Here is a 24,219-nt window from a genome sequence, read left to right on the forward strand (position 1 = left end):
GCGCAACTATCACCTGTTCACTCCTAAGCTGACAGTGCTGTGGAAGCTACGAGCTCGTTGAGCTACGGTCCAGCAAGACCGTAGCTCCCACTGTGCTCTCAGCTTGGGGCTGAGCAGAGTATAGTGACCCAGTGTTTCGTGTTTATTGTGCGAGGTGGGGCCGGCTGACGTGCTTTGGGTACCGCGGGTGTATCGCAGTGAAAAAGTGGAGAGCTTTTGAAGGAAAGGAGGTATGAAATAGTGTGCTATGTTTTCAAACTTAAATACCGAAAAGCGGGCGTTTGATTTTCTACCCTCTTTTGGCCCACTAAACGATATGCTATTTAGTGAAATCCCAATCTAAATCTATTTATCCCAGTCCAAAATTAATTTATGGCCCCTTTAATTCATTTCGTGGCTCCGGCACAATATTTATGGTCTTTGATTTTTATAAAATTTTCACCATGTACTGAATATCCACCCATGACTATGTCTACAAAATATTTAATCAAAATATTAATTTTTTTTCAAGAAAATGAATTTGAAAGTTGAACCATGCACCTCCGCATCACTTGCTGCCGCTCTACTGGCAACGAGCAGAGGCTTTGCGGTGTCAAATGTTGTATCCGAAAGCAGACAACGCCCCGCCCCCTCCTTCGCGGCGTAGTGTGGTGTAGTGATAGTGAGCATCTCTGGTTTTGCGAATTGCGTCTGGTTTAGGCTGTTTGCTGCGTGCGATGGAGGGTGGGGGTGAATTGGTGATTGACTGGGTGGGGTTCAAAAGCACCATGAAGAAATGCAGCAGTGACGTCTTATGCGGAGAGCAAGTCGTCTGCTGCTTGCGCAGGGGTAGCCGTGACATCAGAACAATGCCAAGTTCCGACTGGCTTTGATTGGAAGGACAGTGGGTAGGCCTCAATGCTAGATGCCTCGAGGTCTATCAACTATTTTTTCCAATCAGCCAATAAGAGCTCGGTGTTGTGACTTCATCGCAACCCCTGTGCAAGAAGCACACAAACTTGCGCTCCGCATTAATTTTTGTCCGAGAAGTTTGCAATGGGAGTGGGTCAGAGCAGTCCATCACGAACGCTGGCTCTACAGCGTTCGCGTAAAGCCAAATAGAAAATATTTCAGCTTAAAAAAAAAAAAGGAAGCCTGGAAGTGCAGAGTGTAAGTTTACAGTTGCATTCCTTTTCAAAATTTCACTGTAGAAAACTGGCTTTAGACGTCAGTTCTTTATCAAATGTTAAGTTTCCTGAACCGAGTTTTGATGGCAAAAAATGAAACCGAGATAAATGCGTTTGAGCTTTTGAATGTTCAGAATGCTGCACTGGACAGGATGTCGGAAATAACTTATTACGGAAAAAAATACTTTAGTTACAGGAGTGAAACTTTCAGACCATCTGCCAGATGACCTGCAAGGTGATAAAACGGCTCGCTAAAAAGTGACATTAACATAAACAAATTTACTTTTTAGGTGGTGCCTTTTCTTAAATGTCACAGATAATGGAGATTGTTTGGTACTGTTGCTGGCAACCAGTGTGTGCTGTCAGGCACACAAAGCTTGCATTTGCATCTGTGGCAAAGTTTTGGGGGCTTCACTTGAAGATTAGACGTTTTTAGACTTCTGGCCTTTGTTTTTCTCACCAACATACCGAGTGGCCGAGTCTAAATGAACCCACACAAAGCTGGCCTCTTGTGTAAAAGATCAAGTGGAGCAAACACAAAAAAATAAAATGGAAGCCGAATTGGAGCACAGCTCTTGAGGAGGAGGGGGGAAGGGTACTGAGGGGAAGGTATACCCCTCCTCTCACCTTTTCACCCTGTCTGCTACTCTTCCCTCCGAGAAGCGTCACTGTTGCCTCGGGGGGTCACGTGACCCCTGTGAGGTCACGTGACACTGACATCATCGGCATTGTCACTGATGACGTCATCAGCATCGTCACTGATGACGTCATCAGCATCGTCATCGATGACGTCATCAGTGACGTCACGCGTCAGATAATGCACTACGCGGTTACGCCGACAGCACCGCCGCCGCTCAAGCAGGAACGGGCACCTAGGAGCTGCGCTCTAAAAATTGTAGAGTCCTGGTCCTCCAGCTTCACGTGAAGATGGAGGACCAGCGAAGCTGTAATCTTTATGACGTCTACGACAGCGCCTAGAGAATGACCTCTAGGACGACTTTGAGGACGACACCTTGGACGACCTCGAGGACGACGCCTTGGAAGACCTCGAGGACGACTTCTAGGACGACCTCGAGGACAATGCCTAGAGATGGTAACAAGGGATCAGGACCTCACTATCTAATAATGCCAAGGAAGGCCGACTGACGCTGGTTGCTCTCTCTTTATTTTTATTTATTAATAGTTGCCACTACCAATGGGGAGTTTTCTGTCGACATCTGCAGACACATTTTTTCCCAGATCCTAGCGCTGACCGCTTTGCTGTAAAATTAGATGGTGAAGGTCAGTTACAGTTGAAACAGCTGTCTAAAAAAAATCTACATTTACTGCACTGAATCTTAATATGTTGTTTATGCTCGAAGGTTAGTTATGGTAAAAACATCTGTCTAAAAGAATATGTTTACTGCACTGAATGTTGTTATATCTTGCTTATGCTTGCTTGAATAGTTGATATCTGTGCAATCAAACTACCTGTAAATTGGAGCAGAATGCAATCGGTCTACTTTCCTAAAGTATGTTTATGAATACTTGCAAGTGTGGGAAAGCATGAGTAAATGGCAAGATAATAAGCTATCTGCCAAATGTGTGCACGGCGCAAACATAACAGGCAAGGAGAGCGGTCTCCCATTCGGTGCCCCAACAGAGAATTGTTCGAACAATGTAACTAGTTAGATGGATTCCTATGTCTTAATTTATTTTGTGCCTCTTTGCTCAATTTAAGTCTCGGAGAATTTAAACTCCTCTTCATTGCCATCAAGAGGCATTGCATTCGGCTAGCTTGAAAAGCTCAACTGATACAATTGGTAAAAGTGGCTGCCATGGCGGCATGTACAATTTGCAAATCACGTTTGGCAAAGTGCGAGGCGAGGAAGTCTGCCCTTTGTGAAGCTGCCAGCACGAAGCAGTCGACAATCGAGTGTTCAACTGGCGTGTGTTCAGGAGTCTTAAAGAATCGTCACTACCCCGAGGTTATTAACTAAATAAAACAAACAAACCATACAAGCGGTTCAAAAAGAGACACAGGTGTTGTGTGTATTCCAGTCATAGGTCTTTGGAGTCAAAAAATATGGCTAAAAAAACTGTCTTGGAAAATTATGTTTTTGGAATCTACAGCTATCTGTCTTTTGATCTGCCAAGTTTCTTATTTTGAAGATTAATATTTGAGCCGCAATATCATTTTATAATATCTATGTGGGCTCATAATGCACTGAAGCTGAATTTTGAACTCTACAGATTTTCAGGAGGGATATCTCGGCAAACAAAGTATAACATTTTTTTTTTTTTTAACAGCCTGTATGTCTAATGCATCCAATTTTGGAAGCAAATTTTTCAATATAGGTGTAGGAAAATTTTTAACTCGCCTATTGTCTTATTGCTTGGCAGCCACACACTGAGCACTGCACTTCAATGTAGTGTAAAGTCAGGAATAATGGTTCAATCTAAAAAGTAGGGATGCCGCAAACTTTTTTCGAATCGAAGTTTCGATGATCGAATCAAGCGGTTCGAAAGGTTCGAAAGATTTCGATTTTTCGAATTGTCTATATCGTAAAATTCGACCGAGGTCGAATTTTCGAACTTGTTAAGCTAAGAAGTTCGACGCTTTTCGAACCGTCGAACTTATTACGCTAAAAAATTCGATCTTTTTTCGAACTTTCGAACTTATTGCGCTGCAAGGTTCGATTCTTGTCGAACTTTCGAACTTGACTGACCAAAAAATTCGATGAATTTCGAACTTTCGAACTTATTTATCAAGAGAATTCGAAAAGTTTCTAACTTTCGGATTCTGAAAAGTCAGAAGTTTGACGAACTTCAAACTTTTAGGGTAAAAGTTCGACAGTCGTCGAACTTCGAAAGGCTGGCAGACGGTTTCATTTGATTTCAAGTAGTGGGGTACATTCGTAATTTTTTTTTCTTGAACTTTTACACGGGGTGCTGCGTTCCTTACGAAAGACAATGTCGTTTATTTCAATGTTCTGGCATGCTTAGGTTTGAAGAAATAAATCCCCGAAGGGGCGAGGAAGGACGACGGGTTTTTGACGATTGTCGTTTGTGCCAGATTTGAAGCACGCTGCAGCCGGAGCTATTTATGGTAGATATGTTATACTTTTTTTAAGAATGATCTATGTATAGCCTAGGTAAGTGCCGTCTTAAGATGTGATTATTGTTATTCAACGTGAGTTTCGAAGAAATGTCCAAACATATATCTGCATGCAATTATGACCTAAACTTGATATTTATTTTCGTCTAAGTTGTTTGAGGTATCACATTTAAATTAACACCACAGACAGTACATATCATTGCCATCTGCAGAATACGAAATAATATATTTATTGTTTTTTCACGTTAAGGAATAAATTAACTCATGGGAGAAGATTTGTAATAGTGTTCAAGTTCAGCACGTCATTAAAAGAAAACTTTTTTTTTTTTTTTTTTTCGCTTCACGTTCCTGGGACGTGTTTCTTTTAGCCTGTACACATTTTGGTAAAAGAAACTTGTTTCGAAGTTCTGAACCTCTGAATATGCAAGAATAGAACACTTCCGACGAATTCTTGATAGTTTTTTTTTTCTCCTGCTTTTTATTCCCGCATTTATTCTTTTTTTTTTGTTACTATCGGCACAGGTGTTTAGGTCGAAAAGACAGCTTTGAACTTCTGAACCACTAAGCATGTGACGAGCAGTGCCTTCTGACAACGAGTTTCTAACAATGACCATCTACGCAACCTTTTATGCAGTGAAGAGCGACAGTAGCTATACATATGCATAAATAATTTCAGATTAAAATAAGCTCGACCACGCGCCCTCTTTCCCCGTATTGTTTTCTTTAACAGTTCGAAATACCTGCAAGGGGGAGAAGGAGGCTGAAGCCCCCCCCCTGCTACCCTCTTTCCCCCCGTTTTTCCTCTTCCGACGCCACTTGTATGGTAGAACGCTCCTCGACCTCGAGTTGTGTCAGCTTTTGTGCTTTTTGCGAGGCGATTCCTCCGTCCCAGAAAATAAACCTCCAGGACAATTATAAACTTCACCGGATCGGATTACTACCAGCGTGCAAGGGGTGGCGAGGTAGTTTGCCAGGTCGCTTCAAGGTTTTTCTGAGCCTCAACCTCCTGCTCGCCCCTGGCCGTTTCGAACTGGATGAGTCTCGTAAAACAGTGTGTTCGTGCAATCACTACTGCGTGATGCAGGTTAAACACCCCCCCCCCCCCCCTCCCCCGGGGCTGGCGGTCACAATTCTGCACTGGCAAATATTCTAGCACGTCCGGGACACTCGTCGTCTCATTTAATTGCCTGACCAACTTCGCAGAATCTAGATATCACACCCTAACTTTTCTAAACCTGATTTCGTGAAAACCAGTGAGTCGTGAAAACGTTATTTGAAACTGAAACTGTGGAAAAACTTGAAAATCGGACTTCGAACTTTGAAAACTTGGATTAGAAAGAAATTCAAAATCTTCGAAGTTTTTTTTTTTTTTTTTTTATCTTAGCGTTAAAAGAAAATTGAAACCTTCGAACTTTTCGAACTTTATGCAAAAAGAAATTCGAAATCTTCGAATTGTTCGAACTTCATGTCTACAAAAATTCGAAGCGTTCGAAGTTTTCAAATTTTTTTTACAAAGAATTTCGAGATCTTCGAATTTATCGAACCTGAAGTAAAAAAATATTCGAAATATTCGAATTCGAAATTTGGAAACCGTGAAAGCTTCGAAATTTTCGAATTCGAAACTCCGCTGTGGTCAAAAAAGTTGCGAATTTTTCGAAATCGAACCTCGGTCGGTACGAAAATATCGAAATTTTTCTAAATCGAACCTCAGTTCGCTTCGCAACTATCGAAACCTTTCGAAATCGAACCTAGGGTGGTTCGCGACATCCCTACTAAAAAGTGCTTCCAACCATGTATTTGTCGTAATTTGTAGTATCTGAGCATATGTTAAAACATTCTTTTTCAAAGATGGTTTTCCACCATTTTCTCTGTAAGCAAAGTCTCAATTATTTTAATTATCCTGAAAACTAACCTACTAATTAAAAAAAAGATAAATTGAACGCTTGAGGAGGCGTAATCTACAAAGCCCTCCGCAAGACTATGCTGCATCATACATGGGTAAAACCGAACATAGGAGAGAGACTCGACTAAAAGAACACAAGCATGACGTCACCTATGCGACGCGTGCCACCCAACTCAAGACTGAACTTGTTGACCTCGTGTGGACAATGGGGTACTGCACCGACTTCCCCGCCGCAACGACCTTGGCGGGGGAGGAGAGTTGACACCTACGTAAGCTGTTAAGAGTCCTGGTTTATCCGGAAGGGTGCATCGGCACGAGACGAGAACCGGGGCCCTCTCCCCGAATCTTATGCGGGCATTTTGTGGAGAGTTATACCCGCACGCTCGATCTGCAACTACTGATGACGCCTCCCGCACGGGAGGCGAAACTTTTAATGAACTTGTTCTTTCTGTTATGTAGAGTCGGTGTCCTTATTTCAGTTGCAATGTCTTCTATTTTTGCATATCGGTGAAGGCTGTTAATGTTCCACAAACAAGTTTTTTGGGGCTACTAATACGAAGCTCTACCTGCTCTAATGCTTTGGTACTGCAGGTTGTTTTTGTAAATAAATAGAACAAACACTCTGTAAGGAGTCGGTCCTTTTCACGAGTCTCGACGAAAAAAAAAGATATAGACAATTGGGGATGTCATTTGAAAAATGGAGCTACTGGGGATGTCACAAACTTGTAAAACTTTGGGGTTCTTCAAGCTCTGAGCAAAACTTGACAAGGATTTTAAATTTAGAAAATAATCTATATAGTCATGTTTTAAATAAAAAACAATGTAGAGCCACTTCACCTGAAGATGGAGGACCAGCGAAGCTGTTATCTTTACGATGTCTATGGCAATGCCTAGAGAATGACCTCGAGGACGATGCTTAGGACAACCATTGGGATGACCTCAAGGACAACCTCGAGGATGTCTAGAACGACCTCAAGGACGACTTCTAGGACGACGTCTAGGCAACCTCAAGGACGACGTCTGGGATGACCTCAAGGACGACTTCTAGGGCGACACCTAGAGAAATTCAAGCCTTTCCACTTTGGTGAAAACCACAGTGGAGGGCTGAAAGGTTGCCGCCATCTATCAGCGACGGCGGCAACCAAACAACCGGCGAGCCGGTTGTCTGGTTGGTGTCGTCGCTTATAGATAGTGGTAGTTGTCCAGAGTTCTGTGTCGACATTTGTTTGCCCGCGGACACGATACTGGGGAAACTGGCCCTTAACAGCTCCGCTGTAAAAAAAAAAATATAGAGATTACCATCTGCGGTGCGGAAATGAAAATGTTGCATCTTTCAACTTCAAAGAAGAACGATGTAGTGCTTAAATTTGTTGCCGTTCAAAGGAATTTTGATGTCTTGAATGAAACCACGTTGGCTTTTTCATGACGAAAGCTGGGCACTTGTTCGACTGGAGTGGACCTTTAATAATAAAAGTAAGTTGCCTGAGCTAGTGATGCTTGTGCCCTTGGTTTCTTTTTGCTCATGGTAATGAAAACCCGAGACTCAGGAACACAGAAGGGCACGGACACAACTCAACACGTCTTGTCTGTGTTCCCGAGTCTCGGGTTTTTATTACAATGAATCACCACCAGCCCGCTTGTTTTTTTAAGTATTGTTGCTGTTCTTTTAGAGCGCAGCTCTTAGGGGCCCGTTTCCGGCTTGAGCGGCGTCGGTGTCCCCAAGGTCACGCGACCCCCAAGGTCACGTGGCCCCCAAGGTCACGCAACCTCCCCGATGACGTCATCGTCACTGATGATGTCACCGGCATCCACATTGTCATCATCACTGATGACGTCATCAGTGACGTCACTGATGACCTCACCGGCATCCGCATCATCACTGATGACGTCATCAGTTACGTCACTGATGACGTCACCGGCATCCGCATCGTCATCATCACGGATTACGTCATCAGTGACGTCACTGATGACGTCACCGACATCCGCATCATCGCTGATGACGTCATCAGAGTCCGCATCGTCATCGTCACTGATGACGTCACCGGCATCCGCATCGTCATCATCACGGATTACGTCATCAGTGACGTCACTGATGACGTCACCGACATCCGCATCATCGCTGATGACGTCATCAGAGTCCGCATCGTCATCGTCACTGATGACGTCACCGGCATCCGCATCGTCATCATCACGGATGACGTCATCAGTGACGTCACTGATGACATCATCGGTATCGTCACGTGACCCCCCCCAGGTCACTTCACCCCCCAGTACCCTTCCCTCCTCCTCCTCAAGAGCTGCGCTCTAATTCGGTGTTACAGGGAGTTGTAAACGGCTTTCACTTTTTTGCTCTTCTTTTTTAACGAGGGGCAGCTTAAGAGTGTTTGGCCCACGTAGAGAAACAAAATCTTTCATAACTACAATTTTGTGCGTAAAAGTACAAGACAGTCTGAAATTAATAAAAAAGCTACATTTAATACACTAGACAGCAGGTCCCAAATCGGCTACGGCGAGGCCTATGGCAGCGCTGTAGTGCAGAGGTGCAGAGCTATTCCATACCTCATCCCATAGCCCCAGGGCAGTGCACGTAAGGTTTCTCGGTCGGCCGCCGGTCAGCGGGACTGGTGGTTAAAAGGGGCAACTTCGGGCTGACCACACCGCCCACGATTAGACACGAACGCGTGTCGGAGTTCAGCAGAACACTCAGAAGCTCGAGACCGGCGTTCGAAGAGCGCGGTCGAGGTCATCTCGGAGTTACGAGAATTCCACATAAGATAGTGGTACCCGTCAAACCAAGCTCGATTGCCTGGTCGGCGGTGCTCCGATTGGCTCGCAGGGGCAGTAGCTTTTTTCCCTCGCCAAGTTATGCCGAGACGGGCGTTGGAAGCGATTTAGTAGTGCTTTTCATGTGTACAGTTTTCTCTCAAAGCTAAACGTTATATTCATACGGTGTTTTGCTTTGCTGAAGCTATTTATGGTTTTGAAATTATACGTTCCACCCCCGTGATACGCGCGAGATGGTCGCTTCGCACGTCGGCTACTCCAGTGGTGGTGGCATGTAGAGAGCCGGCTCTTTCGGATCACGCTTGCTTTCCGAAGGCAATTCGGAGGATGAGAGCTTACCATCCGACAAAGCGGCTCTGTAAAGTACCTCCGGTTCGGAATCTGGAACCGCCGGAACGTTGCGGAAGCGCCAAAATAAAACCAAATGGAGAAAAGCCGACAAGTTTTCGCCTTTGATAATTCAATTCGATGCTTCTAGGTCGTAGCAGCTCGCAAGCACTGTAAAATGCTCTCTTGAGATACCCCAGAAAAAACCTGCGCACCGACCCTTTTTTTTATACTATTCCTTTGGAGAAAAAAAATCAACCAGTGGGAAACATCTTTTGGGAAGAAGCTCGACTGTCAAGGGGTTCATGCTCAACGGCTGGGTTGACGAAAAATGAAGAACGACAGGAGATTAGTTTATAAAAAATCAACTACTGCATCAGATTTATTGTTGCTCAACACATTCTGAAGTTTCAAACACAGCTTCCTGTAGTCCTTTTCTAGCCCACATACCCTAACAGAGCGTGCGCAACAACTGGGGCATGGAGAATCGGACACCGGGACGACTGCTGACCACTGCCCATCGAGCGGAGGAGCATAGCACACGGCAACGAATGCATCGAGGAGTCGGACCTACCGCAGGCTCGCGACATATGGCCGCCCCGAAAGACGACAGACACCGGTGTTGCCAGTTGCCAGCGTTTTCTGCCAGCGACCTGGTAGCGAGTGCTCAGACTGCCACGAGGTCTCCGATATGAACCGCGGCCCGACTAGTCATTGCTGTTCGTCGAGCTGAGGCGATGCGCAGCCCTCTGGATCGCGGGTTGCGGCGTGGAGAGCTTTTCCCCAGGAAATCAACGCTCGCTCGTTGCCGTCTCGATGCTCGGCCTTGCCGTCAAAACGCCTGTTACAGCCGTGTTGACGCCGGTCGCCGGGCCCAACTCGCTTTCCCCTGAGCTTCGCCGATTCAGGCTAGACTTGAAGAATTCGTAGACAGACCAAGAGATGGCCGTCGCGGGCATTTGGAACAGCACCCTGGCGCTCAAACCCTGCACCGAGAAAGGAGCACAAACTGTCAGAACGGTAGTATATATTTCGATTAACAAGTGTAATGGGAAGCAGTACGTCGGTCCTTTAAATGAGCACTTAACTTGTGGTGCGTTGCACTATTCAGCATTCTGCAAGCTTTACAAACTTAAAGGTTGCCAGTAGAGACTTTCACTTTAAAAAACACGGTGAGGATTGAAATTGCAAATTCAAGAACATTGCGAAAAAAAACTTAATTCAGTCCAATATTTTGGCTTATTATTTCAGCGATGTTTGTTGGCACGTTCAGCAAATTTTCAGGCAAATCGGAGACTATCAAGAAAACGCCAGAGTACCCCTTTAAAGGGACACAGACAGGGTATTTATGCGTGCCAAGGTTTTTATTTGTACATTACTTAAGAGAGCCCAACTACCCAAAAAAGAATTTGCGGCTCGAAGTTTGTTTTCTTTCCAATTGAAAACAGACGATCGAGAGCTGGCCGGTTCGAGTCGCGCTCACTCTCTTCTGTGGTCACGAGCCGTTTTCTATGGTTTAGACACAACCCATTGAAGGCACACACAAAATATTAAAAATATAAAATAAATATGATAATAATTTCTTTGTGGCTTCTAGAAAGCTGCAAATGCGTTGTTTGGGGAAAAATAAGTATCACAGTCACGTGACTTCCGCCACCTCTCTCTCCTCTATATTTCTTCTTCCTCCCCAGTCCAGTTTCGGTTTCGGTTTTGAGCACTTGCGTTTTTTTACTTTATTAAAAATAAATGTGACGCTGTAGCAAAATGTTTATTGGATAGTCTTCCGACACCATTATAAATCAACAAGCAAAAAATAAAAATGAATTTTTGGGTTGTCAATGTCCCTTTAAGGCAGTGCAGCATACAAAGAGAAGTGACAATTTGAGAGTATTGCACAAGCAGCAAGTGGATGACAAACATAATGCAGTGGCTCTAGAACTTTTTTGTTTTGTTTTAAACGTCGATGCTACTAAAATTGCTCTTTACTTCTTAACCCCTTTTTGACTCCTGAAAAATTTCTTATATGTAGGATGGTAATTTCTTTTTTTCTAAGAAGGCTTTATGAAGCCTTTTTTTTTTACTGCAGATTCAACATTCATCAAATTTTATTTGTGTTTCAGATTCTTGGAAATTCAGCATTAATCACAAGTGATCTTTCTACTTTTCTAGAATGATCAGAAATAAGAATGCACGCCTGCATCTAAAGAGACCGAAAGGCCAACTTTGTGCTACGTTATCAACATAATAAAAAACAGCGCACACAGGACAAGACAACAGGAGAGGAAGACATAGGACAAACAAGCGCAGACTCGCAACTGATATTCATGAGGGGAAGAGGAAAACAACTTTTCCTCTTTCTCTCGTAAACGTCAGTTGCAAGTCGGCACTTGCGTGCTCTATGTGTTTCTCCCCTGTTGTCCAGTGTGCGCCATATTTTTTTATTACGTCGTCTCAATACCAACTGGCCCAACTCACCACACTGCTCCTACGTTATCGAGGCTAGCTTAGCTTCCGCAGTGCGAATGAAACTCAACACGAAGCCACACGCTCAGCAGTGTGGGGCTGCACTACCGTGGAGGCCACCCCAACCCTGGCAGTGTAGCGCCAAATGGTTGATGCCGAGTATAGATGCTGGACAGAGCCTCACCCGGAAGTATCCCTTGAAGCCGCAGCAGCTGTAGATGGTGGCTGCTGCATTCACCAGGCCGCTGATCTGCGGCTGGTGGCTGGTCCTGAGGAGCGAAGACTCCTGCGTGTTGAGCAGGGTTTTGCAGACGTCCAGGGGCGTCGTGACGGCTGCCGCAAAGGCACCCGCAATGCCCCCGGACACCATGTGTGCCACGGGGTTGTAGACACGCTCCTTATTGGTTAACACCTGCATGAACTCGTAGGTGACGAAATGAACGCACTGAAAGGGAATGTTCATAGAGAGCTGCGTCGTGAAGCTGCGGTAGAACGCGTGCCCTCCCTCCTGGCGCCATACGTGGAGGAAGCACTCGGTGCAGCGCTTGAACTGGCTGTTGTACATCTGCATGCGCTGCTTCACCACTGGAACGAGACCGCACGGGCCGTCAGGCAAAAAGGCGGCGGGAGCTCTGGTTGGGGCTCACCTTCGGCGGGATTCATGATGCCGTCGTGCATCACGGTGGCCAGGCATCCGGCCAAGCCTGCGGAGGTCAAGGAGTCGGTCGGCACCATGCCTACTTTCCAGCTAACTCGTGCACACAAATAGAGCCTCCAAAAATACTGTAAACGACTCATTCTTTATGGAGTTAATATTTCACGATTTAGGTCAAAGCTTAAAGGGGCCCCGCAAGGACTTTTTACATGTTTTTTAATTTGCATTGAACCTGAGCGCACTCAACGTAGTAACTTAGTGAAACTTTTCTTTTCTCGAATTTCGCTTTATTTTAAAAGTTATAGGCAATTTAGAATTACAAAAACAAGCAAAAAATAACCTCCTTCATGACGTCGTAGGTCCTGGCTTGAGTGGCCGTGAACTAGAGGAGGAATAGTGAGCTCATCGAGCGCTCACGGCCGCTGCACTCCGTGTCGACGGCGCCAGAGGGCGCCACTAAAGCATGTTCTGGATAGGCTGTATGCAGCGGGCAGCCAAAGCGGCTTTCATTGCGTTTGCTGCGCGATTAAACATTAATTCGGCATGACACTTCATTGGCCACAAACGACAGGAAACACGGAGTAAAGATCAGTTCAGAATGGGAGCCACTTCGCGCTGCCATACCGCGAAACGGCCAAACCGCAAGACAAAGCCTCTCGCCGAAGGCCTTCAGAACGCTCGGAGCCAGTCGGATCCTCCTGTCCATACGACTGCAGCGCCACCGCATACATCTGGAATTTTTCCGTGTCGGCGCCTTATCCCACTACTCCTTTCTAGCATGCGCCGCCTTTTCCACCGCTTGGCGGCGGGTATGTCGACGGGTCACTTCTTGTTTCGCACTTTATAAACTGCATTTCTTTCTTTTTTTCATCTATAATAGTGAACAAAAACTACTTTTATAAATAATTGAAACGGTTCGCGCCACTTATATTTTGTATTTCGACTAAAAGAAGCTTTTAGCGGCTCTGACCAGTAGTAAGCCCAGGACCAAAGACGTCACATTTTGCGCGCTTTCGGTACCGCGGGTCGCCCTCGTCGGTGGAGGAGGTTTCCGTGTCGTCCGTTTAAAATATGGCGCACTGATATTTAGCTACTCTTTCCGTGCCCGCTGGCTTGCCCGAACCCCAAGAGACGTGGAAACCGCATAAAAGGTAGACACTTAAATATGATTGCAGGGCCCCTTTAAGTTTTTGAATAATTCGCGGGTTCTAATTTTCACGATGCGGTGCAATCTCAATATAGATTCCCATGTGTTTACATTTTACAGGACTTGTTTGCGGGACCTATTTTTTGCTAATTGTAGGCGATTCGCGAAAATTAGGTCTACGCAAAAATTAAGTCGTTTACAGCAGTTGCTTCTTGAGGAAGGTTGAACCCGCCGGCTGGTGTTGCAGCCTAATAGAATGCTGCATTGTTCTCGTCCGTTTTTGATTTAAGTCGACTTCCAATGTACTAGACCAGGGGTTCTCAAACTGGGTTCCGGGGAACACAGGGGTTCCACGAGCTGGTCTCACGGGTTCCGCGAACACCGAAATTGCAACCCCCCCCCCCCCCATGCCACAGGCTGCGCAGCAGGATTATGCAAGGCGCCTTCATCTCACGTACTGACATCGCGATTGATATGGTGGGGATATATGGGAAGCAACTCAAGCAAAATTGTTTACAATTGTGCATCTGCTGCCTCTCAGTCGGAAAATATGGAGGGGGGCAGGGGGGGGGGGGGTTCCGCGGCAGATTTTGAGGCTTCCTGGGGTTCCGTGAGGCCAAAAAGTTTGAGAACCCCTGTACTAGACATAACGTCATTTATGCTAGTATTCCCTGCTGCTCATAACAGAAGCTCATAATAAACCAGATATCCTTACCACAATAGATTATTGTATTATAAGAACTGCTAAAACAAATCCCTTATGTTTAATAGATAATATAGGGTTATGGGGATATTTATACAGCGGGTAGTTGGTCAGTCATTTAAAGTTGCGACGAGTCACTCGTTGTAGATGAGCAATCCAGCCAGTGCAGTACAATCTCTAGCCTGGGGTCTTTAACGTGCACCACGCAGTAGTGATACACGACCGCATGCCAGTACGATGCTCATCCAGATCGAAACGGGCAGGGGTGGGGCTTGAAGCCAGGATCCCTGGGTTCTGTAGCGCGAGCTTTTTTAATAGATAAAGTCAAACCCGACTATATTCGAATCCGTTTACATCGCATTATCCCTTATATTGAACAATTTTTGCGCACAGTAATGTTACAGGGACTATGCATAGCAAAGACGTTTCAGCCTCTCCACTCTGGTGAAGAAAGAGCAGCGGAGCTGTAGCTTCTGTTCTCGGCAGTGGCTCTCCAGGTGAGCAATCTGCTCTTCTTCCGCAAGAAAATCTGAAGCGCTAGACGCAATGGAACTTTAGGCGATAGCGGCCTTGCAGCGGTTGCAAAACCATTCGCGCTGCTGCGCACATCACTGCTCATTCCGTTCCCGCTTTTCGAAGGTTTGGCGGTATTTGCAAGGTCAAATGTACATACTACTTATGAGAAATGTTTGTTTATATCATTGACAAAAGTTTCTCGAGCCAAAAAAGAAAGAATAATGTGCGAAAGAAATAGAACATATATGGGACCGCCATGTGTTCCACCGCTACCCGATAGATGGTGCCAGTGTGTCTTCTCGACATAAGAAATTTTAAGAGGTTTCACGGCAGTTGGTTCTAAGGAGTCGCAAGTGTGTGAATGGTCCTTGACTTTGCACGAAGGAACCTGCACCTGAGTAGTCACAGTGCAAGAACTAGATACCACAGGAGTGCTGAAGGCCGTCCACTACGGCCGGGAGATAAAATATGGCTGCGCCAGCCATGTCGCTCCAAGGTCGTAACCCGAAGCTTCAACCCAACTGGGAGGGTCCCTATGAAATCATCAAGCTACCCATTGACACTGTTTATGTGCGGAGTCGTATGGCGGTGCATTTTCATTGTCTAGGCTGATATGACTCCAATTTAATATTTCTGCAGAACCTCGGGGCAAGGTACATGTGTCGCAAGAGAATAATGTTACGAGAGTGAATTTAAAAAGGAAGAAGATCAGTGTACAAAGCGGGAAATGGACTAAGAAGGAGAGGAGGAAGAGGACGTGATGAACGAGGATCTCCAAGCACTGGATGTTTTAGCAGTGGCTTGAACTTAACAGAACGCTTCCGCAAGGTGTGATAATTCTAGAAAGGTTCTTTAATATCCCTATAAAACAAACAGTTGTTGTAACTCCTTGTTTGTAAAAACAATCCGAGAATGGAATTTTGCTGCTAGAAGAAGTGGTAAGCATCTTGGGCAACAGTGTCCTTTTCTCTCGTTTGCATAACTAGTTATGCTAATATGTGACCCTTGTGTGTTATTTCCTATACTGTCCCCCTACGATAGTGCCCTCAAGGCACTGTAGGTTACGGGTTTCAGTTGAGCCAGTTGGTGCATGTTACTTGGACTGGGGCCAGCTGAACTTAGAGGAAAGATGAAGCGTGAGAAACAGGGACAGAAAAAGACATAGACACTCCTGTTTTTTTTCCCTGTTTCTCACGCTTCATCTTTCCTCTAAGTTCAGCTGGCCCCAGTCCAAGCACTGTAGGTATTCTGTAAACAAAGAACTAGGGCAGAAGTTTGATGGGGCTGTTTTAGCCACCACATCTTGGGGGCCGAGGACGATTCTCCTGGAGAAGAATTTTTCTTTTGTTACTTCTCCTTCACCACAAGCAAGACTTTTATTTTTTTTGTGTGTGGTTATGCTACGTTGAAGTAGGCAGGTGAGCTGGTTAATGATAGACATGGTAACCCTGCAGCAAGGAGACAAAAAAGGACGGACAGACATGTAACTCCAAACACAGCTGAAGATCTATTTTCCAGAACACCTCCTTCAATAGGCCCACAAACCCACAAGAAGACACACGTTGCCCAAGATCACACAGCCGTGGCAGATAAGAACCCGGCAACCGATAAGAGGATGCTAGTTTGTAGGGACACGGGGAAGACCCGAAAGATCTAACGCACTCTCTAAAGGCAAGTAATCAACACAAAGGAACCAACAAGAAAAGCACTTCAACCACATCCCTTCCCACCAACCAGCAATCAGCCTAATGACTAGCCCCCCCCAAAAAATAAAAAAAATTATATATATTTATTAAGTGTTAAGAAATGTGCTAATAGGGTTGGTAAGTATGATGGACATATTGCTAAAATATCCACTATTCCACAAAATCATTGACTCCTTTACAATGCGTTTATATAAAGACAACTCTTTCTTTGCACAGAACCTCAGTGTCTTGCCACACAACACAACAATCAACGTACTGGGACATGTGTTTAGCCAACTTGGAAGCCTTGTTGCTATTTTTAACAACTCTCTTATGTTCACACAGTGGGTTGCTTATGTATCTAGCAGTCTGGCCAATATAGCAACAGCCACACTTTACGGGAATTTGTACATTACACCAGGGCCACAACTCACAGAAGGTTACCTATGATTCTTACTACAGCCACATCTCTCAGCTAAAAAAGGGGTTAACCTGTCCAGACGAAAATCGTGTTTAAAACTACAGTAGCTCCAAACTTCCCTGCCAAGGCCTTCAGGTTATGAAACATATTATGAAAATATGGTGGACAGACAACCTTTCTCGTATCCATTGCATTAGCTCTTCCAACATCACGACACTTTAGCAACCAAAGAATAATAGGAGATACAAAAGCACTACCATAACCAGCCAAAGCCAGTCTATGTACCGTAGAATACCACACATCCGCCCATTCCACACAAAGTGCCCATTTTCTGATTTGTAAGATCTGAGAAAATATGCAGAGTACATTAATATGTAAAATAGATGGCCGGACAAGCGACCATTCCCCATTTTTTTGCAACTATCTCTAAATTTTGAGGGCGCTCAGTGTGAAATGGGCGGATGAGGTATTCTACATTACATAAGTGGTTGTGGTAGTGAGTTTGTATCTTCTATCATCCTTTGGTTGCTGAAGTGCCGCAATGTAAAAAAAAAACCTGACACAATTTCGATTTTCTTTTTTTGGTCTTTTGGACTACTAGTTACTAGGTCAAACGCTGGTTGGGGGGTTGGGGTGTGGTTGAAGCGCTTTTCTTGTTGGTTTCTTTGTGTTGGTTGCTTGCCTTTACAGAGTGTGTTGGTTCTTTCGGGCCTTCCCTGTGTCTCTACAAACTAGTGTCCTCTTGTCGGTAGCCAGGGTCTTTTGTTCTTTTTTAGGGGCGAAGCTCCTTAGGGTCTAGCCTTGTCCGTCCGTCCGTCCGGCGTCTGTGCTCACATAAAAAGAAAAAAATGTTTCCGCAGTCGACAGGAGTCAAACCTTTGCAGGGAGACCTTCATAGATTTCTAGTCCATCACCTTAACCACTGGGCCACGACTGCGGGACGAGTAGGGGGCTCCGAAATGTGGTAGTAACTCAAAAGCTGGGGTTTCTGTCATGGATGAAACGTTGCATGTAGCAGCTCAACGTCTATACAGGAGAGGGCTCTGCGGACAAATGCGTATATAATCGCATTAAACTTTGCATGCATTGGCTCAACGTTTATAGACGAGAAGAGGGCGTTGCGGTCAAATGCTCAAAAGCATATATAACCATGTTCCATACCACACATTCTCTTTCTGACCTGGACCGTTGACTTAAGCAGTGCAGATGTGTCCCCACGGCTTCTAACGGATTCAAGCTGATCCGCTAGAAGAACCACCGGCTCTGCATTTCACCGACCACAAAAGCAGTAATAATGAAGTCGACATGCAACCCGGAACTCAGCACTACCTATGAGCAATAAAAAAAAATCAGCAACATCAGCACTACCTATCAAGAATAAAATCAGTATCGTCAGCACCACCAGAGCTTCGCACCAATCAACATCATTCACCACGTGGAGATGCAGTCATTTTTTGTTTCTTGGCTCTTATCTGCCACGGTTGTGTGACCTTGGGCAACGTGTACCTTCTTGTGGGTTTGTGGGCCTATTTAATGAGGAGTTCTGGAAAATAAATCTTTAGCTGTGTTCGGAGTTCTGTATCTGTCCGTCCTTTTTTTGTCCCCTCGCTCCAGGGCTACCATGTCTATGGTAAGTTGTTGGAAGCAGTAATAGGAACTGTTACGGAACCGTATTTGCACATCCGATGCGGTATGATGGGCCCTCACGCGCAGTTTGTATGGATGGCCCACCGTACCATTCGGATGTGGAAAAACTGTTCCCTAAAACTTTCTAACATATGTTCTGGGGTGGAAGTACAGCTCCTTGGTATCGACACTTCATTTTCACGACTGACCCAAACTCCTGCCTTTGTTCAGACCTGATACAATCTGAGCAACTGCCTCAGAGGTGTGACACGATCGAGGTACCTTGAGAAATGGGGCTGTTGGTGCCGTGCTCCGTGCCACTGATAGTTCGCTTGAGTTTCTCGTAGCAGGAAAAATAGAGGGCGTGCGCCGGTCCTGCGCCAATGACCACCGCACTCATCCCCCGCACAGGCCGCATAACCCCTTCATGACGCACTATCTTGTAGAAGGCGTCTGCGATGGAGCGATACCTGGCACCCGGACTTGGTCGCAGGCTTTGCATTCGTGTCTGCAAGCAAAGAGACGGCCTGTCTGCACACTTCCTATGTCCACCAAGCTTGTGGAATAGCCGTCCGACTTCTGCTATCAACTCTTACTCGAGGAGGAGCTTTTGTAGATAATGAATAGGGTGCAGATGAACAGGTAGGTTGCAGCACTGAGGTATAAAATCTGTCAGTCTCACTGGGGCTGTCTCTTACTCGCACTACAACAGCTGTGCTCTAACTCCTGCACTGATTCCGATATTTGTTTGAAACTGGGTATTTTATGAGTATTGATTAGTGCACGGCTAGCACTTGTACATCTTGGTCGACTTACTTTCACAATGGTATGGTTTGTTGACATGAAGTTGCCAACAGCTTGAAGATCCACTGACGCCTAGAGGGCAAGTGGTCGACTTGCTGCTAGTATGATCAAGCTGCTAGAGCAGGTGGTATGCGCTTTTAACAAAACTTGCGAAGCGGCTCTGCCCTCACTGCTCATGCACTTGGCGGTTGAAAAGCGGCCTTGTAGGGACGTGCTAGCCTTCACAATATTTGTAGCCAGGTATGTTACAAGCAGCACGAATTGCAGAAAACCCGCAAGAAGGCTCTCTTGTGTCTCTGCTTCCCATGGGAGCGGATACACTGCCGGCAGTGTCCTCTCATTGGCTGGCTACATTTGCATCCGTCTCTTGTTCACTGTGGCATTTCTGAACAGGAGTGCGTATGCACACATTTAAACCGTGGTTGGTGCACACGCTCTAGTATAAACTTTGGGTTGCATCGTCGTGGAAAGGAAAGTTGTCCCCTACAAGGAATATACGGCACCTATGTGGGGTACGCTGCTGGCTGCCGCCTCCTGGTTTGTGGGGAAGGTGGTGTACCTCAGGTTACTTATAGCCCTGAATGTCCACTGTTACATGCTTTAGGTTTTCTCGGGTTTGCTCTTGCTATTGGAGTCACTGTCGTTTGCATTTCCACCTGATTAGTTTGTTTTGAGCCAGTGAGTGTCGCACGCGCCGCTTTTGGGGCCCATGGACTTGGTCCCTGTCTCACGGGCGACTCAAAGGCCCTGAAAACAAGATTCTTTCAGACCATCAACGAACCTGCATGCGCAGTCTAAACTGAGGCAAAGGTAAACAAAGTGGCCGGCAGTCTTTTCCCCTATCCTATTCTGCCGGCACAGTATCACCCGCAGAAATGTTACGGCAGTCGTCACTTGAATGTATCCAGCCAATGGGGGACAACTGCTCGCAATCTTTTTTACGGGCTAGTATGCGGGCTGCCGGCGGGAGGGTGGGCAATCGGTGGCCAAGTGCGTTAAAGACCGACGAGCAGCCAGAAAAGGGGATGCTCTCCCTCCATTTGAGAAAGAGGGAAACCTTCCTCCTTTCTGTGGGGAGTAGCTTAGAGACCTGTTCCTGTGGGGAGATGACAGAAGAGTGCAAGGTGGAATGGAAAGAAGGGAACACTGCAGAACCCAGGGACCCTGTTCAAAGCCCACCCCAGCCCGTTTCGATCTGGATGAGCATCGTACCGGCGTACGCTCGTCACTACTGCGTGGAGCAAGTTAAAGACCCCAGGTAATAATAATAATAAGTTTATTCACAAAGAAAGCATACATACAATATACTTAGTCTCACAAAAGCACTTGCGTGCTTGTGCGTGAGTACTTACAGTTTAGCGTAGGATGAATTTAACAAATTGGATGTAAACTAAATTGATACACTGATTGGAGTCCTTTTTATGCGGAACTCAACATAAGTGAAAGAAAACAAATGGTTCATCGCCTTAACAGTATACAAGCACAAACTTTTAGGCCAGTAAGCATGAAACGAAATTACCTATTTTTATACAATATTAGTAATGATTTACATAGACTTTGTAATACCAAAAATGACACAGAATAATAAACTCTAGCTTTTAAAATCATGGCAATACAAACAGTCGCGAATGGAACAACAGTGAATGCAGGCGTGCAAAAGGAATGCTAAAATACATTAGGGACGTGAAAAAAAAAAAAAAGGCACGGGTTTGGGAGCTCTCTATTCTTCTCCTGGCGTACTGCACCATTTACGCATTTCTTTTTTCACCTGTGCTAAGGATTGCAAATTAAGTAAACCATCGGGAAGATTATTAAAATATGTTGGTACATAATACTCCCTCAACCTTTTCCCATAATTAGTGTATATTCTTGGTATGTGAAATCTCTCTGTGTGCCTTAGTTGTTTTTCTTTAGCGGATGGTATTTTGAAATCGCGTGTGAAATAATATTTTGTGAGGACCATGAATTTATGCAGGTCAGTCACTGTTAGCAATTGGAGTTCTGACAGCTGTTCTTGAAACGAAAGACTTTCTAAGTGTGTACCATACGTCACGTTTTGTATCATTTTTTTAATTAGGTTATTTATTTTCTGTAGTTTGTATTTGGATGAAAGTGCATATATGTGGATACCATATCTTAGTTTTGACTCACCTGACATCTGATAAATCAATCGCCTTAGATTAATACTTGCAGACCTTCGGAGTTTATAGAGGTATGAAGAAATTATTCGCAGGTGTTTGAGTAGGTAGTCAATATGATGATTCCAAGATAAATACTCATCAAAGTGTATACCAAGGTACCTAGTTTCACTGGCGTAAGGTAGTGGTAAGCAAGAACATTGTCTACATTCCGATGAATGCAAAAAGATGGGTTGATTAAGGTTAATTCGTTTCTGGTGAGTTCGAAAGCACACGAGGTTCGATTTATCATTGTTCACAAAAATATAGTTTTTTGAAAACCAACTCATAATTTGTTTGATGTCATCCTGTAAAATTGAAACGGCAGTATTATAATCTTCGTGTGTAATAACCAAGGCTGTGTCATCAGCGTATTGATACATTTTTGATTTCAAAGGAAGCAAAGAGAGATCGTTCACATATATGTTAAACAGCATGGGACCCAATACCGAACCCTGAGGCACCCCAGAGTTCAGGTGCGCAGTAGAACTTGTGCTATTTCCTATTCGAACTCGTTGGGTTCTTTCAGTGAAGTAACCTTTAAAAAATGTACGGAAATGCCCTCTGAAACCAATTTTATCTAGTTTCTCAATTAAAAGTGAGTGATCTATTGTATCAAAGGCCTTTGTCAGGTCTAAAAACAGTGTAAGTACTATTTTGTTATTATCAATTTGTTCATTAATTAAGTCTGTTATCTCCTCCAGTAGAAGTATCGTGCCTCTTTGTTGCCGGAATCCATACTGGCAGTTGCTTATTAGTGAGAATTTGTCACAAAACGAAGTCATGACTTGTAAAACAAATTTTTCCATTATCTGAGAAATTGCCGGCAACAACGCAACGGGCCTGTAATTAGCAATATCTTTCTTGTTGCCTTTCTTATAAATTGGCCGTACTATTGAAACTTTTAACTTACTGGGTATATTTCCTGTAGACAACATACCATTTATTATAGCAAGCAGAACGCGTTTTAAGCAGTCTATGTTATGTTTTATATCTCTAAATCTTATTTCATCAAATCCCGCTGGCTTTGTTATAGACATATTGTTAACTATGTATTCTAGATCTGATTCTGTCATTTGGGGCAAGTACGCCGAAACAGTTGAATTCCCTAATAGCTTAGCTGTTCCTACCATGCTGTTTACTTGGTTACGCAAGTCTTGTATCTTTGTGATGAAGGTGTTATTAAACTCATTGCTAAGCTTATCTAAGTCAGTTGCACCGAAAGTTTTTTGTATACATGCATCTATATTATCTTTAGGGGGTCTGCCAATTATTTGATTTACGATATTCCATGTTTCTCTTAAGTTCTTCCCGCACTGCTGGAGTTGCGTCATATGAAATCTCTTTTTAGCAAGTCTAATTTTCGCGGTTCTACAGCACTGACTAAGCTTCTCATCTAAAGCTGAGCGACAAGTCGCCCATCGAGGCAGACTAACTTCCGACTGATAAAGATACGTATTTACCTGCCGGCAAAATATCCCCGTCTTAGTTCCCTACAACAAGAGACGGGATGCCCAAGGGTCCCAAAGTCGAAGGCTCGTTTTTTCGGTCCAGGATCGGTATTTGTGGGGAGTAAAGTACACTACCTATCACCTCGCTTCCAAGTGAACACCGGGTATGGATTTTAACTCCTGAACGTAATACTGACGTTGTGCGTATGTTTATACAGCCGGAAGTTAGTCAACCGCTAGTCTGCTAGCGTGCATCACACGACCGCACACCGGTACGATGCTCACCCAGATCGAAAAGGGGCAGGGGTGGGGATTAGGGCCCCTGGGCAGGAGGCAATGCCCTGGGTTCAGCAGCGCGAGCTTTCGCTCCACGTGCTCCGATTGCCGTGCGCCACTCGGCCACCGATCCCTTGAACGGGGAGACTGAGAGCGGATCGGGGGTTGGTTTCAGAGGCGAGCGCGCACGTAGAGCAGCCAAAATAGGAAGGCCGGTTGGACGGATAGCGAGGCCCCTTATGCCAGGCGTCGTTCATCATTCAACACTTACCTTGACAGAGTCCAGGGGGTACATGACACAGTGTTCCATGATTCCGGCCGCGGCACCCGCAGCCATGTGGGTCACCGCACTGCCCGTCGGCAGACTTTCATACTCGTCCAACTCCATAGTGGATGACTTGCGGGCTGACAAGCCGCCCAACCCAACTCAAAGGCGAAACACGACACGTATCAGGAAAACTCATCAAAATGTTCTGTTTTACGAGTGCGAAAATCCATATCAGGTTATAACATATAGCAACTATTATGTTGCTTCTCAACACGTCCCCCGTCAAAATAACTCCCCGAGGTATTTTGACGTTCATGACGTTGTTTTTGTAAGACGTAACGCGAGTGGATAAATTTGTCTAACAGCGTAATAATTAATTTATAAAAAAAATAATTGACATGATAAACTATGGGCAATTATCGGCGGTTATTTATTGAACTACGTAACCATCGCGGCTTATTTAGAAAATAGGAAAAACAAAAATTCGACATTTTGGCAATTTGGACATTTTGGAACGCGGTGCATGACGGGACAGAAAACCAGCGATGTCGTGGTGTTGTGATTCTTGCGGTTCAACGATGGGATTCTACGCTCGCCTCTCGTCCACGTCGTCGCACGAAACCATGCGCACAATACTGGCGACCACGCGAATGAAGGCCCTAATCGCGCGCATCAAATGGTGAAGCGGTCGACCGCAGCCGAGCGATCCGTCAAGCGACTAACGGCAGGGACTAGTCTCGGAGGGGGGCC

General features: G+C 45.1%; 1 protein-coding gene across 1 annotated transcript; it reads right to left on the minus strand.

Moving 5' to 3' along the window:
• Nucleotides 1-9,630: 9,630 nt before the first annotated feature.
• Nucleotides 9,631-23,887, minus strand: LOC8029915 (mitoferrin-2). The gene is made up of 5 exons (XM_040207302.3): nt 23,473-23,887; nt 18,776-19,001; nt 12,388-12,444; nt 11,925-12,325; nt 9,631-10,263 (listed from the first exon to the last, which is right to left on the minus strand). The coding sequence occupies exons 1-5, from the start codon at nt 23,587-23,589 to the stop codon at nt 10,069-10,071; spliced, it is 996 nt and encodes a 331-aa protein (XP_040063236.1). The 5' UTR covers nt 23,590-23,887; the 3' UTR covers nt 9,631-10,068.
• Between the last annotated feature and the right edge of the window lie 332 nt (nt 23,888-24,219).

Source organism: Ixodes scapularis, unplaced genomic scaffold, assembly GCF_016920785.2.
Source record: "Ixodes scapularis isolate PalLabHiFi unplaced genomic scaffold, ASM1692078v2 PGA_scaffold13__105_contigs__length_92229423, whole genome shotgun sequence".
Taxonomy (NCBI): domain Eukaryota; kingdom Metazoa; phylum Arthropoda; class Arachnida; order Ixodida; family Ixodidae; genus Ixodes; species Ixodes scapularis.

Excerpts from the sequence above, each read along its gene's own strand:
- LOC8029915 (XM_040207302.3), bottom strand. The coding sequence starts at position 23,589 with ATGGAGTTGGACGAGTATGAAAGTCTGCCGACGGGCAGTGCGGTGACC. Across the intron at positions 12,326-12,387 it reads CATCATGAATCCCGCCGAAG|TGGTGAAGCAGCGCATGCAG; the intron begins GTGAGCCCCAAC and ends GTCTCGTTCCAG. Across the intron at positions 10,264-11,924 it reads GCTTCAAGGGATACTTCCGG|GGTTTGAGCGCCAGGGTGCT; the intron begins GTGAGGCTCTGT and ends TTCTCGGTGCAG.